This window comes from Taeniopygia guttata, chromosome 5 (genome assembly GCF_048771995.1).
Source record: "Taeniopygia guttata chromosome 5, bTaeGut7.mat, whole genome shotgun sequence".
NCBI classification, from domain to species: domain Eukaryota; kingdom Metazoa; phylum Chordata; class Aves; order Passeriformes; family Estrildidae; genus Taeniopygia; species Taeniopygia guttata.
Window position 1 is genome coordinate 24621322 of NC_133030.1, and position 17593 is coordinate 24638914.

At 40.8% G+C, this 17593-nt stretch overlaps 1 protein-coding gene across 2 annotated transcripts in view; it reads left to right on the forward strand.

Moving 5' to 3' along the window:
• The first annotated feature begins 313 nt into the window (after positions 1 to 313).
• The window catches only part of EXT2 (exostosin glycosyltransferase 2), a 72290-nt gene continuing 55010 nt past the window's right edge, over positions 314 to 17593 (forward strand). Inside the window, exons 1-8 of one of the 2 annotated variants that reach the window (XM_002199772.7) lie at positions 314 to 416; positions 989 to 1098; positions 2263 to 2822; positions 2999 to 3088; positions 7847 to 7963; positions 11338 to 11533; positions 14870 to 15009; positions 15906 to 15999. In XM_002199772.7, coding sequence (XP_002199808.4) covers positions 2287 to 2822; positions 2999 to 3088; positions 7847 to 7963; positions 11338 to 11533; positions 14870 to 15009; positions 15906 to 15999 — 1173 coding nt within the window. In that variant the 5' untranslated portion in view covers positions 314 to 416; positions 989 to 1098; positions 2263 to 2286. The remainder of the gene's footprint in view (positions 417 to 988; positions 1099 to 2262; positions 2823 to 2998; positions 3089 to 7846; positions 7964 to 11337; positions 11534 to 14869; positions 15010 to 15905; positions 16000 to 17593) is intronic. The other variant, XM_030274129.4, reaches the window with a different exon arrangement.

Sequence of the window (17593 nt, forward strand, 5' to 3'; positions counted from 1 at the left end):
AAGTAGTGTGATCCAGCAGAAAGCGGCACATGACCCAGAGGCCCTTGGTCCCCGAGAAAGCCCGATGCAGCGTTGGAAAGACGCGCAGGACTGTGGGCAAGCGAGCCAAGCAGGCAGGTGTGCAGGAAGCCAGGGTGGCGGCGGTTCATGGGCACAGGCTGTGCCCCCACAGGGGATGGCTGCGCGGTTCCCGTGCCCGCTCCGCCGGGACGATCCCGCTCCCGTCCCCGCCGGGACGGCCCGCGGGCCGCGCCCCGCTGCGCGCCCGCCCTCCCGCCGCGGGGGGGCGCTGCCCGCCGGGGCCCGCGGCCGCGCGTGCGCACTGCCCGGGCCGGGGCGGCGGTGCGGGCGGGCCCGCGCGGAGCGGCCGCGGCGGGAGGGGCGCGGCCGGGCGGCGCCGGCGGCAGCGGGCGGAGGTGAGTGAGTGAGTGCGGGCGGCGGGGCCGCGGGCGGGAGAGCCGCAGCTGCGGGAGCCACTGTGGGCCGGCGGCACGGCTCCTGCCCGCCGGGTTCCGGGCTGCCTTGGGCCCGCCCGCTCGCTCGCCGCGCCGCTAGGAAGGCGGCTCGTCCCGACCCGTCCCGTCCCGTCCCGTCCCTCAGCCCTTGCGCCCCGTAGTGCTGTTGCCGCCTCTCTGCGTGCTGCGTCTCCCTCCCGTTACTTCCCTCACTCCGAGTGCGAGCAGACCTTGTGCCGTGCCCGCGGTTGCCCGAGTGGGATGTGCGCTGTGCAGGGGGGAAGGTTTCCACGGAGGCAGAGGTACCTTCCACTGAGGGTTCTTCCAGCCGGTCTCGGGGCCGGGCAGGGCCGGCGGGTGACTGAAAGGCTCGCTGCAGAGCCTCATAGCATGGCTGATGTCAGGAAGGAGGAATAAAGGAAGTGGTTAACAGTCGGAAGCATATGGAAAGTTTTTAGTTGTAAAGCTGATAGTAATGTAGCATTCTGGCTTCTGTCCTGATAACAGCATGACACATGTATTGCCTTGTACAGGAGATTTTAGAAGCTTCCTCCAGAATCAGATTGTGGACATAAAGTGATGGGAAGAGCCGTTAAAAGCGGAATGTTTATTAGCATCTGAGAATATTTTAGAGCTACTGTGTGTAAGTACAGTCAAGTCATGCATTAGCCATCCCATCCTAACAGTCTTTTGTTAAGAACACAAAATTGTTGCACCATTTGATTAATAATGATATTAATGCTTCTTTTGTTCATTTATACTTCTTTTAGTCATATTTGTTATCTACTGGACAGTTTACATGTCAGACTTTCTTTCTAGTTTCACAAAGCAAGAAAACATCCCATTTGTCCAAAAGAAAAACACATAATTATACTGTTCACATTCTTTTTTTGGAAAACATACTTACTACTCTTAAAAAGCTCTCATTATGGAGAGTTCAGGTTGAATTTATTTATTATGAAGGTTTTAGTTGAAAACCTAAGGAAGTTGTTGCTTGCTGATTTTTCAGTCTGTAGTTAATGTAAATTGTCTTTTGCAGGAACCACAGTTCTTTGTGTAGGAGCTTGTAAGAAATGTCAAAGATGACAGTAGTTTGTGATACTTTATATTATGTCATGTTTTTCATTTCAGGTGTAGTTCAGGCTATAGTGAACTATTTAAATGCTTTTCTCAATGTGGCTGCAATGGCAGCTCATAGAACACTTTTATGCCCCACAAGGCGCATTTAGAAAGATGACAAATTAATTCCTTTTCCTTGCCAGAGGTAGTTTACCATCATTCTAATCAGATATGGTGGGGCTCCTATGAAATTCAGTTTAGAAGCATTGTTACCTTAGAAACGGTCCTAAGTTTTGTGAGATGCCCTGTTATAAGTCTTTTGTAGGTATCCAGGCTGTTTCTCTTCTGTAGAAAAGCATTTTGGTTTTTTTATTAGTGTTCCCTCTGAATATGCTCTGTTGTAGATGTGGTGGGACCTATGAGGCCTCACCACTTCTGCAGTGTCTGAGATTTCCTCTCCCTCCTTCTGCCCAAGCTGTGCCTTTTTCTGGCTTGTGGTTGTTAATTGGCCCACGTAATTTCATTACAGCCAGGCCCAGCAGATCAGGCCCAGTTGGTGCTTGCCAAGTGGCAGTTCCATTTGGCATCTTGCATTCCAGTGGGACTCATGAGCATCTGAAGAAAGCCTACTTCAATCTGCTGAGGCAAAGACCCTTTCCTGGAAGGAGTAACTGCATCTTTCTCTGCATTGTGGTAACTATGTATCTCTTGTAGAGTTCATCCTAAAACCTCTCTCTCTATTTTGTAGAGACAAGAGATAATTGATGCCATTATGTGTGCCTCGGCCAAATATAACACCCGGGGTCCAGCCCTCATCCCAAGGATGAAAACCAAGCATCGCATCTATTACATCACTCTCTTTTCCATAGTTCTGCTTGGCCTAATTGCCACAGGAATGTTCCAGTTCTGGCCTCACTCCATTGAATCATCCAGTGACTGGACCATTGAAAAACGCAGTGTCCATGATGTGCCCGTGGTCAAGCTGCCTGCTGATAGCCCCATTCCTGAGCGGGGAGACCTCAGCTGCAGGATGCACACCTGCTTCGATGTCTACAGATGTGGCTTCAATCCCAAGAACAAAATCAAAGTGTACATCTATTCACTGAAAAAGTATGTGGATGAATATGGGACGTTGGTGAGCAACACCATTTCCAGGGAATACAATGAGCTGCTGACGGCCATCTCTGACAGTGAGTTCTACACGGACGATGTCAACCGGGCCTGCCTTTTTGTGCCATCCATAGATGTCCTCAATCAGAACGCCCTCCGTATCAAAGAGACAGCCCAGGCTTTGGCACAGTTATCCAGGTATGTGCTGAAACTTCAGTGTGTGAATGTAAAGAACACAAAGTGAAAAAAAGTAAGTCTAATGCGGGAGGCTCCGGAGAATGAAGTGAGTTAATGCCAGCACTAGGCTTTGACAGAACTTGTCTCTGTGTAGAGAACACTTTTCTAATTGCAGTTTGTTTCTTCTTTTGCTGTAGGTGGGATCGAGGCACAAATCATTTGCTCTTCAATATGCTGCCTGGAGGGCCACCAGATTATAACACCGCCCTAGATGTTCCTAGAGATAGGTATGTGTTGTGCTGTGTGATGGACAGATCTGGGTTTAAGTGCCACTGAAGAAGCGACAAGCTCAGAAGGGCAATTGATAGCGAAGGATTTGCTCCTTAAACTTTACAAGGATAGACTATGACTTGCTTACTTCTCAAAAAAAGAAAGAAAAGCATTCTATAGAAGAGGTGTTTACTTTTGAAGTCTGATAGTTTAGTCCCATCTTTAATTTTGTGGCTGACTGTTTGCTTTTAAGTCTTGGACTTGCTATAAGGTTGGAGAATCTTGATCTGGTGTGTAACTGATTATGAGTGCTTTACAGAATGTCCCATTTGATGCAAATTAGAAATTCAAAGATGATTGTAGCAACAGCTTTCTAATAGAAGTCAGGTGCTTCAAGGGCATTTTAAAGCAGCTGCTCTGCTTGACAAAACTATACTGAATTTCAATAGTTTTTGTTATCTTAATAATTTGACTATATTAGTAATAGGACAAATGCTCTTAGTTATTCTCTGGCAAGTGTGCTTTAAAAATATTTGCCAGGAACTTAAAAGGCATACATTCTGCACTCAATTTTCACTTGCAGGATAGTTTAGTAAGGAAGAGGAAAGGAGGTTGTAAGGCAAAGAAAACTGGAATAAGAGGAAGGCGATTCCCTTGCTGAAGATGTTTCTAGTATGTCAGCCTGTGTGTGCTTAGTTCTGCTGAGTTATGTTCATTGTAACCAGTGCATTTCCCGAAGGTCAAAGTTAACTTTCTTCTGTCAGATGTTAATAAAATCTTGCTTGAGATACAGGATCTTTGCTAAGATGGTTGTCTGTGAAGCCTGTGAAGTGTATCTTGATTTCTTTTCAGCAAAGACAATTAAAAACATCCTCCAGTACCAGGAAATATTTTTTTTTCTGCACGTGTTTAAAGAGTAAATTTGCTCATTGTAATTACATCACTGTGAAATAAGGCTTTAGTTTTTTCCTGCTCTGTATGAAACGTTATATGTATGGCTTAGCCTGGAGAGGGCAGTCTAGCATCAGTCTCATGTAAACAAGTCTGTTAATCTGTTAGTAAATACTTGCATCTATTATCTTACATTTATACTTAAGGAGAATTTTCATTTGACCACGGTATGGACTGCATGTTTATGGATACATGTGTCTAGCAAAGGAGTGAATTTATTAACTGAATGTAGTAGATATGCTACAGAACTTTTTATTTTTACTTTTTGATCTGAAATCTCCATTTACATTTGGCCTTGCATGCCTTGGCTTAGCAGGCAGAAAGCCTATTATTTTCGTAGGTGTTTCTCCTAAGTATTTGTCATGCTAACATGGAAAACGGAGTAATTTAAGTAAAATAGTCTCTTTTTTGGCATTCAGCTGTTGTAGTTTGCCAATCTGACTCAGTCCACAGCTGTATGATCATGAGCTGTAATACATAAGAGAGGCAATAACAGTGCTTGGGGTGGAAGAAAATGGACATTCCTTTTTGTAGGCAGTCAGCAGTTGGACTGTTTGATGTACAGAGCCTATTCTACAGGTCACAAGTGTGAAGATGAGGGACCTATGAAAGAAGCTGGGAGTGTGGACCTAGTCCTGGAGAGACCCGAGTGATGCAGTGTGAGCTATCAGTATGGAGACCTTTGGAGTTCTTAGTTCATGTCCAAAGGAACAAGCGACATGGGTGTGTTTTCTTAATTTGAGAATGTTTAAAGTTGTTAGGAGTGGGTAGTTAACCACATGTAAAAGACAGTTGTTTGTAGCATCACAGGGTAAGAAGCTGCTGGCCAAAATAAAGGCATGCTGGCAGAGTTCCGTTGTTTTTGAACGACTGATTGTGCTACATCTGACTTATGTACCATGACAACACCAGAAGGACTGCATTTGTGGGAGTTTGTGGGTCACTTAAGATATACACAGGTGATATTTGTGAAGTTTGAACAGGGACTGTGGCCTGCCTTCTAGTCAACATGTCTGAGACATCATACACAGTTGAACTGTCAGGGATCATGAGGTTTAATAGACTTGTGTTCTATTAATTTGCTGCAGAATATTGATCGGGTAAAGTAAGAACTTATACACAGCAGCAGTTCAGTTATATAATAATTTTACTTCTGGAAGAGTTCTTGGCTAAGGTACTTCACTAAGGGGTTCTTTGTTTATTAAATCTTTAAATCCAATTTCCAAAGACAGTGTAAAAGTGCTTTATTCCATAATTTCAAAGGTGAAAGTTTGCTTTGTGGGCATGGAGGTTATGTTGCTAGTATTAGCTGCCATAACATATGTAATCTCCTGCCATAAAACTTAAAAGATAAGCTTTATGTTATCTGTTAATTAGTACTGTTGGATTTGGTACAATGAGGAGGTTAAAAGGATTTCTTTTGCAAAGCTATTCTGGTGCTGTAGAATTGGATTTATGAACTAAGATACTTTTTATTTATTTCTGTTTCACTCCGTGAATTGGGTTCAGTGACTTGTGAAGTTTGGCAGAAAACTACTGCAGATGGCAGTTGGACAGAAACATTTAGATTACAGGCCAGCTGGAGCACTTCAAGGAGAGAAAAAAGGATCAATATTTGAAAAGTGGTGAAAAGTTGCTCAGGGACAGTCATTCCTTGCTGATTAGTGCAATTGAAAGATTATTTGTCTTGAGTACATTAGGAGTTAATATTCCTACTCTCTTAATGCACTGTACAATGAAAATCCAAGTGGAGTTACTTAACTGGTGTTGGTTCCCTGTGGGTTTATTTAGGTAGAAGTCTGCATGACACACACCTGCTTTCTCAAGGCTGATGAGGTGCTGTCGTGTTTTCACTGGATCCTATTAAAACAATCTGGTTCTGGTTTCCCAGTTTAGGGAGAGGGGGTGTTAAAAAAGAGAATGGAGATATAAAGTGCAAGAACAGTAACACTCAAGCCAATCTTTTTTCTCTCTTCTTGTAACTGAATGAATACGGGTAAGACATAAAACATGCAGCTTCAACTGTGAGACCTAGTCACAGCAGTGTTGTACATGTCACTAAAAGCAGGGGGGTGGGGGACATTGGAAAGGAATTAGAAATTATTTGGAACATAAATTCTAAACTCAACATGTACTTAATTTATCATCTGGTTCTCAAGTTGATTTTTGTTCCTATCATAATTTGTGTTCTGAATAAAGAATCACATTTATGGCAAAGTGTGATCATGGTGTTTGAACGCTGAACAATTGTGCTGCAGGTCAGAGCAGGAAGTGAAACATCCTGTGGTGCATCTGATGGGGATTAGAACAGGCACAACATACTTGTGTTCATCCTGAGTGTCTTGTTCTGAAGGGAAAAATCTTGGGTGATAATTGGTATAATGGTAATCTATTATTTAACATTTGTGGAAAACTGCTTCTCCAAACACCTTATCAAGGATTTCATTCAGTGGTATCTGAAACCAAGAATTTTAGCTAATGCATTGTTGGTGCCTCATCCAGTCTCATGTTGACTTTTTGTTCCTGTGTGTGTTCTGATTACTGAGACCTGTGCCTGCTCTGACCTGAACTGTGACAGTAAGGCTTTTCACTGTAATCACAGCTGCAACAATGGGAACAGCTCCTCAAGATCCTTTCTTTAGTGCCTTGTCTAGTAATGTATTTGTGTCCTGCTCCTTTCCACAGAGAAGGAGACAAATGGGAATTGAGAAATATGGTACCAGTATCCCAGAAGCAGCTAAAAGTATAGCACACCCTCCTGTTGAGTGACAAAGGACTGAAAATTTGATCGCCTTTTTGAGAAGTCTCACAAAAGCTGCATCTGAGCTTCTTTTGGATCTAGGATGAGGTGTTCCTGATGCCACTTGGTCACTGGACATGAAATGGCAACAGAAAAACTGTTGTCCTCTACTAGCATCTTTCAAAGAGGCTTGATTTGTGATAGGAGATAGTAGCAAACCTTTTTTTTTTCTGGAATTCTGTATGATACACTGCTTTCTTCTATACCTATACCTCTTTTGTTTTTTAAAGCACTTCTGTGTGGCAAAAGGTTGTCCCATCTAGGAAAAGGCATGATGCAGGTCATCCTGTTGGAAGGTCGAATTGCATTTTAATTTATCAATCCTTGATTATTTCCATGATCTCTAGAATATATATAGTCACAGGCCACTTCTATTGTTGGAACTTAGTGTCATGACATACAGATTTCTTGTTTTCATGTTTTCTGTTTATAGAATTTTTGTGTAATATAAAAAGGAAATAAATTTCACTAGTATGATAACTTTGAAAATACAGTTGCAAATAATTTAATTTTCCATCCTGAGAAGTCCAAAGTCACTGTAAGATGCTAAAATACTGTTACTGTACTGTGATTTGTATCTGAAATACAACTTGTCTCAAACACTTTGAAAGTTGTGCTATACCAAATTTTAGTACAGGCATCAAGGAATATCTTAACTAGTATAAATATTTCAGAATGTATTTCTTCAGATTAAAGTTGTCTTAGGATATGTAAGCTTGCAAATTGCAACAGTGACAGCAGTATATTAGATTTTCTTATATTAATACAAAAATTGTCCATTCCTCCATGGTCATATATGATTGTAAGCACTCTGTTGGTGACTAGATCCAATTTAGTAGTAAACCAAGATCACAAAAACTAAAGTCAACCTAAAACCAGCATGAAAACATGCCACTGACAAATGCTGAGGGAAAAGCTTACCTCAGAGCATGCACCTTCTTGTTCTGGCAATGACAAGCAGGGAATCGCTGGAGTTTGAATGTTCTACATTCTCAGTTTAAACTTTCTTTCTTGTATTTTCCAGGGCTCTCTTGGCTGGCGGAGGTTTCTCCACGTGGACTTACCGGCAAGGCTACGATGTCAGTATTCCTGTTTACAGCCCATTGTCAGGAGAAGTAGATCTACCAGAAAGAGGACCAGGGTAAAGTAGTTCCCATGAATTGCGCAAAGTATATTCAATATCATATTTTATATTGATGATTATGAAAAATAAATATAGCTACTAACTTTCTGGTGAGCTTGGGCAATTTTGTAAGAGTTGTTTTTAACACCTCTTGCTACTAAAAAAAAGATGCTTTTAATGCTGATGGTTCCAGTGCTAATGATCCTGGTTCAGTTGCCAACTGCTCCCTCTAATAGCTTTATACTTTTCATATATTGTGGTGCCCAAAACTGTGCAGAGGACTCAGAGTGGGACAATCCCCTCCTCTGACCAGCTGCCTGATGCGCCCCAGGACATGGCTGGCCCTCCTGGCTGCCAGGGCACTGCTGACTCATATTCAGCTTGCCATTGGCCAGGACCCCAGTTTTCTTTCCACAGCACTGCTCTCCAGCCTCTCGTTTCCCAGGCTGTCCATACATCCAGGTTTGGCCTGTCCCAGGTACAGCCTGGCACTCGTCTTTGTTAACTGCCTACTGTTGGTGATTGTCCAGCCCTTTGATTTGTTGAGGTCTCTTTGCAGAGCTTCTCTGCCTTCAAGGGAGCCAACAGCTCCTCCCAATTTTTTGTTGTTGACAAACTTACTTAGTATCCCTTCCAGTCCTTTGTCTAATTTGTTTATGAAGACGTGGAAGAGCTCAGGCCCTAAGCTGGAGCCCTGAGGAATCCCACTGTGACAGGTTGCCAGCCTGATGTAACACCCACCGTTTGCACCTGACCTGTCATTAAGATCATGAAAGAGAAGGATGAAAAGTTGTATGTGTGGTTATGGGAATACATACATCCAGAGCTTAGAGTACTGATTTTGTTGTTTTTTTGGGGTTTTTTTTAAGTAATGGAGTAAGACATAAACACAAACAACACAGCCCTTCCCTCCCTGAACCTCGTAGCTGGAAGTAAAGCAAGACAGGAAATAAAGTGCTGATTTTCTCAGAACATGCAATTAGCCATTGAAGTGAGCTACCCCGCAATGGTGGCTTCTCTAATCTGTTCATGTCTTCAGAACAAGAGGAGGTGGAAGTCTGGAAGACATGTTTTGGCTGGTTATGGAAGGCTATTCTTTGTATATTTCATAAATCTTATAATTACACAGCTGAAAAGGTTTCACTGTAACAAGGTCTTACTACTGTTATGGTTTAAAAGATGGGAGACAAAGGCAATGGGGATCAATGATCTGTCTGCTCATTTTGAAGATCACATTTACAAATGTAGAAACTTTAGGTCCTTACAGTGTTCTGTAGAGAGTATGAAACTGAAAACTGATTGAAATGATGCAGCCTCTGCTGGACACAGAAGTTACCAGTCTTAGGGTTCAGTTGCCTTTCCTGGTAAGGGCAGTGCTCTTGCTGTTGCTCTTGGCTATTCCAAGTACAGTAGTGCAGTCAGTTAGGACAAACCTGTGCAGTAGTGGTTTGCTTTGCTCACACCCTTTATGTCCCTGCTTGTGATGCTCTTGGAGCAGGCCAGCGAGTGGCATCTGGTTGCATCCCTGCTGATTGTTTGTAGGTCGCAGGTATTACTACACTGTCAGAGTGAAAGCATACTTTGTGTTTCTGTCTGGGGAGCATGAATGTGATGATAGGCTCCAGCATGTATAGAACCATTTGTAAAGAGAGAAGCAGTCATATTGTTCATTTCCATGCAGTCAGATAAACTCTGTGTCTGAGTTTGGGTCGAATAAGAGAAGTAGGTCTTGTGTTCAGTAAAGGTGTTGGAGATTGTTTCTCAAAACCGTTTTTTTTTTTTCAATTGTGTTGGGCAGCCTGGTGTCCGGAGTGCCATCCAGTGGCCATCAGCGTTACTAGCGAGACGGGTTCCCAGCCTCGGCTGCTCTTTGCAGGAGGGGTGGGACGAGGACGCCCTGCTCAGAATCCAGGCTTGCTTGGGATAAACCTTTTCCTCACACTATGGTAGTGGGTCGTTTCTTGGGAGATGGCATGTACTTTCTTTTGTGGCAGTGTTTGAGAAGCTGGATTTTGAGTGTCATAGAATGATGACAGTTTCAAGGCAAAATTTGTTTTTAAACATATACACAAACAGATCTTTTTTTTTTTTTTTTTAGCTGGTTATATGCATTTATTATCACTCATCTGTATCATTATTTCCTTTTTTAAGGCCTCTTACAGAGCTGAACTGAGGGGGTTTGATTTACTTGCCTTTTTAATTGGATTGCTTAAAATCCACTTCTGCTGGTAGCAAGTTGGTAGCAGCTGGAGACTTGTGAGAAAGAATGTTTAAAAAAATACTATGCATCTGTTAATTGGAGTGACTAAAGTGACCAGTATGAAAATGAGTAGAAGAGGTGAGAAGAGCAACAGGAGAGGTCTGACTTTATAAAGTGTGTGTTTGTGTGTTTTCAGAGCTGTAAATTAAAGATGGCATCACATGGAGTAGAACTGGAATCCTAAACACAGGCCTTGTGCTTCCTGTGTTTGTTTGGCAGCATGAGGGCACTCACTCATTATGTGTGTTCCTTTCACTGGGGAGTGGTTGGAGCAATCTGACTTTAGCTGACCTGTCTTAAAAGGAAACCCAAGTAGATGAGTATAACGATTATATGACACGCTATTTTCCAATATTAGTATAACTTTTTTTAAGCAGCAAGCACCTAATTTGAACCACTGTATGGTTTAGCTCCAGTGTTAATTAGTGTTTTTAAATATGTCAGTATGTAAAATGTTAATCACATTTTAAATATTCATGGTTTTGGAGCATGGTAGCAGTTGAGAGTGTATGGGATAACATACACCATATGGGCCTTCAACTTTTCTTTGGAAATGTTGCCTCTATATTGCTCCAGGGCACAGAACTGAATCACAGTTAAAAAGATGAGCTTGCTCTATTGCTGCTGTCACCATATCAAGACTAAATAAGCTAAATGCGAAATACTGAGTTGTCAGTTCAGCATCTTTTCTCAATTAAAATTCATGAGAGCATACATGGGAGGAGAAACTAGAAGTACTCAGTGTCCTATCTACTTTGTTTTAGTATACAAACACCAAACAGAAGTACAAGCAATCCTGGCATCAGTAGCAGGCTGATTTAAAATGCAGCTAAATAATGTTTCTCTAAGTTTATAATAGAAGTTATAATGTAAGTGCCTATTCGGATGTAATGAGCACTTGTACCAAGTACAAATTTATTCAGAATTGTAAATAATGTTGAGCCACTTACTATCCCAGACTTAATTATATTTCATCATTAGCCTTTCCAGTGTTGTCTGAAAATATGGTCTTGGCAGCATGTCCACATTTAGTTACCTTGCTCTGCTTTTCCAGAATGGAAGGAAATGTGTTCTTGAGCATCTTGGAAGTAAACTTGCAGTGCTGTCAGGTGACCTGGCTGTGTTTTGTCAGCCCTCGCAGGTATTTCATTCTGTCATCTCAAATGGCTCTGCACCCAGAATACCGCTTGGAGTTGGAGGCTCTGCAGGCTGAGAATGGGGACTCGGTGCTGGTCCTGGACAAATGCACAAACCTGTCAGATGGGGTCCCTGCTGTTCGCAAACGCTGCTACAAGAATCAAGTATTTGATTATCCCCAGGTGCTTCAGGTAAGGCTGTCTCTCCTGCAGACTCCTCTTCCCAGTGGTGTCTTCCTTAGCTGTGATTCTGTTCCTGTTTAGCAGTGGCAGGGTACTTCCTTGTATCTAATTAATAAAAACATGGATATGTTTTAAAACGGCGTGATTTGAAGTGTAATAACCTATTATAACCTAACTTTATCCTTATTTTTAAGAGGACCAAAAACTATGTACTCAAACTTACATGCAGACTGTGCTTATATGAGACTCATCATGGTGGTTTAGTAACACAAGACAGTGTCATGTAAACTTAAAAAAATTACACAAAAGATACTGCCAAATCCAGCAGCAATGGGATGCTAAAGTGGAGGAATGGGAGGAAAAACTTTAGGAGGCAGATAAAGTTGCTCACTTCAAAACTGGAGAGGAACATTGGAATCTACACCTTCCAAAATATCTGGCAAAAGCTCTTTCAGCAGGCGTGAATTTGGAATTAATTTCTCAGATATGACAGTCCAGTCCTTGCTAGATGAAGCCTGGAGCTGAAGATGGCTTTGTCAATGGGATAAAAGATTAAAATGAACTTTTAACAGCAAGAGTGTTACATTTAAGTAGAGTTAGTCAGATTACATTTTTGTATGCAGCTTAGTAGTTAAATTGTAGAAAACTATCTGTGTAGATATGACAGAGTGAGCTAGAAGGCTTGTCAGCATGCAGCTATGAAAACATCTAGGTGAAATGTGTTTCATGGCTTTGGCCCAACTTCCAGAGGCTTTTTGATGTGTCAGTGAAGATAAAACTAGATGGTGTTCTCAGACCCCTGTGTCTCTTGGCAATTCACTAACAGAGGTGCTTTGGCATGCAGTGTGGTGAAGTGAGTTATGCCATAGGCCAATGTGCTCTGTCTGCAGCCACCAGCATATAATCTGTCTTTGAACTTCAGCAAATGCTGGTAAAATAACAAACAAGTTGAGGAAAGGCAAAGTTTCCACCCCTCCTGTTATGTTTCATAGGAAATATGTTTAAAATTCCATGTGGAGGAGGAGGAGAGGGAGGAAAGGGTCACTGTGAGTCCTAAACTTTGAGTAAAAAAAAACAACTTGTTTGCTTTAGATCTTTAAATACAGACTGAATTGCGAAAGGATAGCAAGTCAGGGAATCTGTATCTATATCTTGCTATATATGATTTTATAACTCAGAAGAAAGCTGGCACATGCCGAGATTGTTAAAATACTTTCCCCTGCATTTCCCTTTGGAATGTCTGGCTGATAACAGTGCTGATGTGAGGAGATGTATTTATAGTAACCTTTGTCTAGACAGGAAAAATGGTTATCTGGGCAGATGAGCATGTGTGTCCACATCTGGGCTTTTTTTTTTTAATCCTTTTTTGTCTCTCCCAGACCTTACTAGTCTCTTCCACCTGCTCCTGTGTGATCTAGTGAGTCAATGGTTAAAATGTGTTTTCATTCTCTCGGCTCCTTCCATTCCCCACACCCTTCTTTTCCTTCTCTTCCTGTCTAAGAGTGGGGGAAGGGGGACTTGGATCACAGTTCATCCTTTCCAGCACTGCCTTTACAGATGTCTTACTAGACAGACTCTTGGACTTCTGGGTTGTTAATACTTCCTGTTTGCAGTCTTCTCTTGGATGAGATTTTCAAGGCTCTTAGTACTCTGTGGGTATGAACACAGGTCTTACGATTGCATCAGGAAACAAGTGAAGAGCCAGCAAAACCCCTTGTATTTCCTAGTTCCATCTTGATGTTTTGCTGTCCTGCTGAGCATTCTGGCTCCTTTTCTTCAGGCCATGGAACACAAGCTGGAAAAATGTTTTCTTGTCTGTTGGAATCCCTGTATCAACTTTAGAATTTTTCTTTCTTAAACTTAGGGATAATACTGACTTGGGATTTTCCCTGTTGTGTAGCTGCACTCTACTAGCATTTATTTTGAGATCTTAAATCTGTAGCAAGATTCCTCAGTGGCAGTGAGAACCAAAGCCCCTAAATTCAGGGTGAGTGTAACATAGTCAAGAAGTCTTCTCTGATGCAGGTTAAACTCATGGCATTTTGTCTTGTGTGTTGTGGACGTGAGTAAATGGATTATATTCTTTTCTGCAACATTTTTTATCTTTGAAGCTCCCTTCCTCCTGCCCTCATTCCTTCAGAATAAGTAGCATTGATAGATTCAATCTTTCCTTGTAGATTATACTTTCAAGGTAAGTAATCATCCTTTACTTACCACTGGAAGTGCATTGCCCAAGATTGAACCCTGCTCTGAGGTTTTTTTGGTAATGTGAAGAGTGAGTGAATCCTTCAGATTTCATAAATTGTATGTCTTTGGACTGTGATATTACCTGTGGGTAGAGTGATTTGTTCTTTTTCAACAATACCACAATACCAATATCACATGAATACCCTTTCTTTGCCTGTTCTTTTGTAGGAAATGTCCTCTTCTGCAAAGTACAAATCTTAGCCAGTTACTTCATGCTTTATATTTGTGCAGTTTGCTATTTTTTCTCTAAGTGTTGAATTCTATATGTATCAGTATTTCTTAGTTGATTTATACATATGATGTCAAAACTCTAATCCTGGTATCCGTTATGCCTGCTAATCCTACAAAATCATAGGTATTGTGAGGTCTAATAAGTATGGTCTTAATTCTGCTGCTCAGTTAACTAAGGGACACATTGAATGCTGTTGCACTTAGGGAAGATTACTCGGTCCATCGCTGTTTTACTTGTGAGCCACTGCTAACTACTTTATACTTGGAGTTCTGTAATTGTAATTTATGTGACTGTAAAGCCTATGAGGGCTTTATCTAGTCCCTGATTCCTTAATTTGCCGTGAAAATGCTGCCAAACCTGTCAGATGACTTGAGATACTAAATCTGTTACTTCCTTACTATCCATAGAGCTGCACTGCCTTATAACAGAAGAAAATTAAGTTGGCTCTATCCAGTTTATACTCAAATAAGTTTATCTTAATTGTTGCTCATCTTGTTGTGCCAAACCTCTGAAATATTTTAAATTTATTTTTCTCCTTGAGTTTTCTTAACTGAATTCTAAAGTTTGGCCATTAAAATAAAGCACAGAATTGTCCTACAACCCCATTTCTCATTCCTCCACTTGTGGTATTTTTCCTAGTCTCTGGAAGATAAAGTTGTAAAATTTTTTTGAATTAGCTAATAATTCGGAATATATTGATTGCACAGGGCAACTTGGTTTTCCTTTTGACTTGGTTGTTTTTTGTTTTTTTTTAAATGAAGGGAAGGGTAGGAAAACATAATGCATATATACATACACACACACAATGCAAATACAACATTTCCTTTTTTTCCTCATCGGTATGTTGGAATGCCATTTTTTGACAGGAGTCTACATTCTGTGTTGTTCTACGTGGAGCCCGCCTGGGCCAGGCTGTGCTGAGTGATGTTCTTCAAGCTGGCTGTGTCCCAGTCATCATTGCTGACTCCTACATTTTGCCTTTCTCTGAGGTCCTGGACTGGAAGAGGTCTGTACCCTCACTGTTGTGTATTAAACCACTGCTTGAGATAGTTCACTGCCTCAGTGATTTGCACCAAATCTGTGTGATAAGTCGAGTGTACTGTGGGTTACAGGAAATGAAATACAGAATAAGATGCACAGTCTTTGCCGCTGATCTATTATGTATCAAAAATAGGAGAGGAAAACAAATGAGACTGATATGACAGAGCATTTGATTATTCTGTAGCCAGTCATTTTTTCTTCTAAACCAGATTTGCTGTATAATCTTGTGCTTGAATTCAATGGGGACTGGTCTCTATTCAGGCTTTTTCAAGGAAAATATATACTAAATATGGCATCACAGAAATGCTAATTCTCTGTATTGCACCATGATTCCCAAGTTTATCTGAGATGGAAAGATATCATTGCTTTGTGACTGAGTACACTTTTAGGAGTTTATATTATTTTTCTATGCTCTCTGCCAAGTTACCCAATCTTGAGATAAGGATAATATGTAAAAAAATGATTTATGTGTAGCACTGTATATGCTATTACTGTTTGTTTATTCCAAAAATCTCAGCTGACAGCAAGTCAGTGGCAATGCATAGATGAGTATTCAGAATTTCTGAATCTCTGTCCCTTCCATAGTTATTTGATTGTCTGGACAGATCAGTCTACAGACTTTGGTAGCATTATCTGTGGGCAGACTGGCTGGTGTTGGGAAGGAACTGCTGTGGGGTATTTTGTTACACTGAAAGAAGACTGCTTCTTTTTGCTTACATCTTTTGAATGTCTTGTCAAAATAGGACAAGGTTCTGGGTTGGAAAAGCAGTCTTTTAATGAAAACTTCTTTTGGAAAACTTCTTTCAGTGTAGGATTTCTTTATTCTCACCTTGCCATATGATTTCTTTTCTTTACTTATAGAGCCTCTGTTGTCATCCCCGAAGAGAAGATGCCTGAAATGTACAGTATTCTTCAAAGTATCCCCCAGCGACAGATTGAAGAGATGCAAAGACAGGTAAAGCACTCTACCATGGTTAAATTATTTTCATTGCTTTCCAGTTGGAGTGTAGGTTCATATACCTGCCTTGCTTGAAAGCTGTTGGAATGCAGAAATATCCACTTTTTATTATTTGACCCTGTTCTTTCTTTATGCTAAACATCTGCATTTGCCATCACTTCAGTGGGATAGAAGCTCTCCCTGAGTGTACTGCCTAGTGACATCTATTAACATATTTCTGATAAAATCGTGGTGTATATTTGTTTTTCTACATGGTATTTAAATTGTAGTTAAGAAGTTCAAGAGTCTGTGTTTATTTGAAAGGAAGCTTTGGTTTGTAGAAAAATTTTAGTCATTTAAAATGTGAGGGGAGCATTAAGTCCAAAATATTTTAAATATTTTTATCTACATTGACAATTCCTCTAAGAGAGAGATTTTTCTTATTTGATGACTGCAAGAGCTGAGACCATGAACTGTCAGGCCAGCAAAGAGGATATTAACATGTAATGTACACTTGTATCTAGGATATTTCATCCTTGACATCTTATTGATCATTTGCCTCAGTTCCTCATCAGGAAAATCATAGAGGAAGTAAGAGCTAGTTATTTAAGGAAAAATTTAACTATCTGATTTCAAGTGACTTTTCAAGATGCATGGAATTTCTGTTGTCAAATTTCTGCAAGAATTGTGAAGTCATGTGTCTGAAATTCCCTTACACAGCCTTAGTGACAAAGTGGTCCTTGTAAAATGTGACCCAAGACATTTCTTTAGAATGTAGCCTACAACACTCTAGTTATTTCTACTCAGGCAGTGCTGAAAGCTGCACAGTGTATATTAATACTGATATATGGGGAGAAATTAGTCTCAAATTTAGATGTAAATACCTTTCACGCCTGTATTCTGTTGCTAGCTTCCCTTCATTCTGTTCTGAGTCTGCAAATACCACAGCAGCCATCAGGGGTCTCCTTTCTCTTGAGTGCCTTCACACAAATGAGCCAATTTGAAGGGGCCTGCTGGCAGCACCAACGTGCCACCGAAACCAGGAGATGAGAAAGTAACCTTGGTGTTACAATTCCTAGAGATGTGATTTTTATTTTAGAGATGTTAACACTAGGGAGTTTTGCCTAATAAAGCTTTAAAAGTGATATTAGTAGTCTGTCAAAGTGTGCAATAACTTTCTTGTTGACTATTTCATTGATAATGTAAAATAATCATTTCAGGATAGTGTTCTGCAGCTATGGACAATGCACATGACATTATGGACACCTTAAACACTAAACTATGAAATCAGGCAATTAATTTATCTGTAAAAAAAAAAAAAAGAAGTCAACAAAATAAAGACAAAGGAGCAAACCTCCTAAGCATTCTCAATGAAACAAACCAACAATAACCCCTTAATTTGGATTATATATACATTATCTACATTACCTGTAACTCTATAAAATTAACCTAATATAGATGATATTTTAGTGCTCACAATACATATATAGTCTCTGTTCAGAGTGAATTTTGTTGGATTATAGCTGGTTTGCAATAGTCATTGTCACTGGGTTCAAAACATCACTAAACATCAGTGGAAAATGTGATTCTCTTGACTGAAGGTGTGATGTGT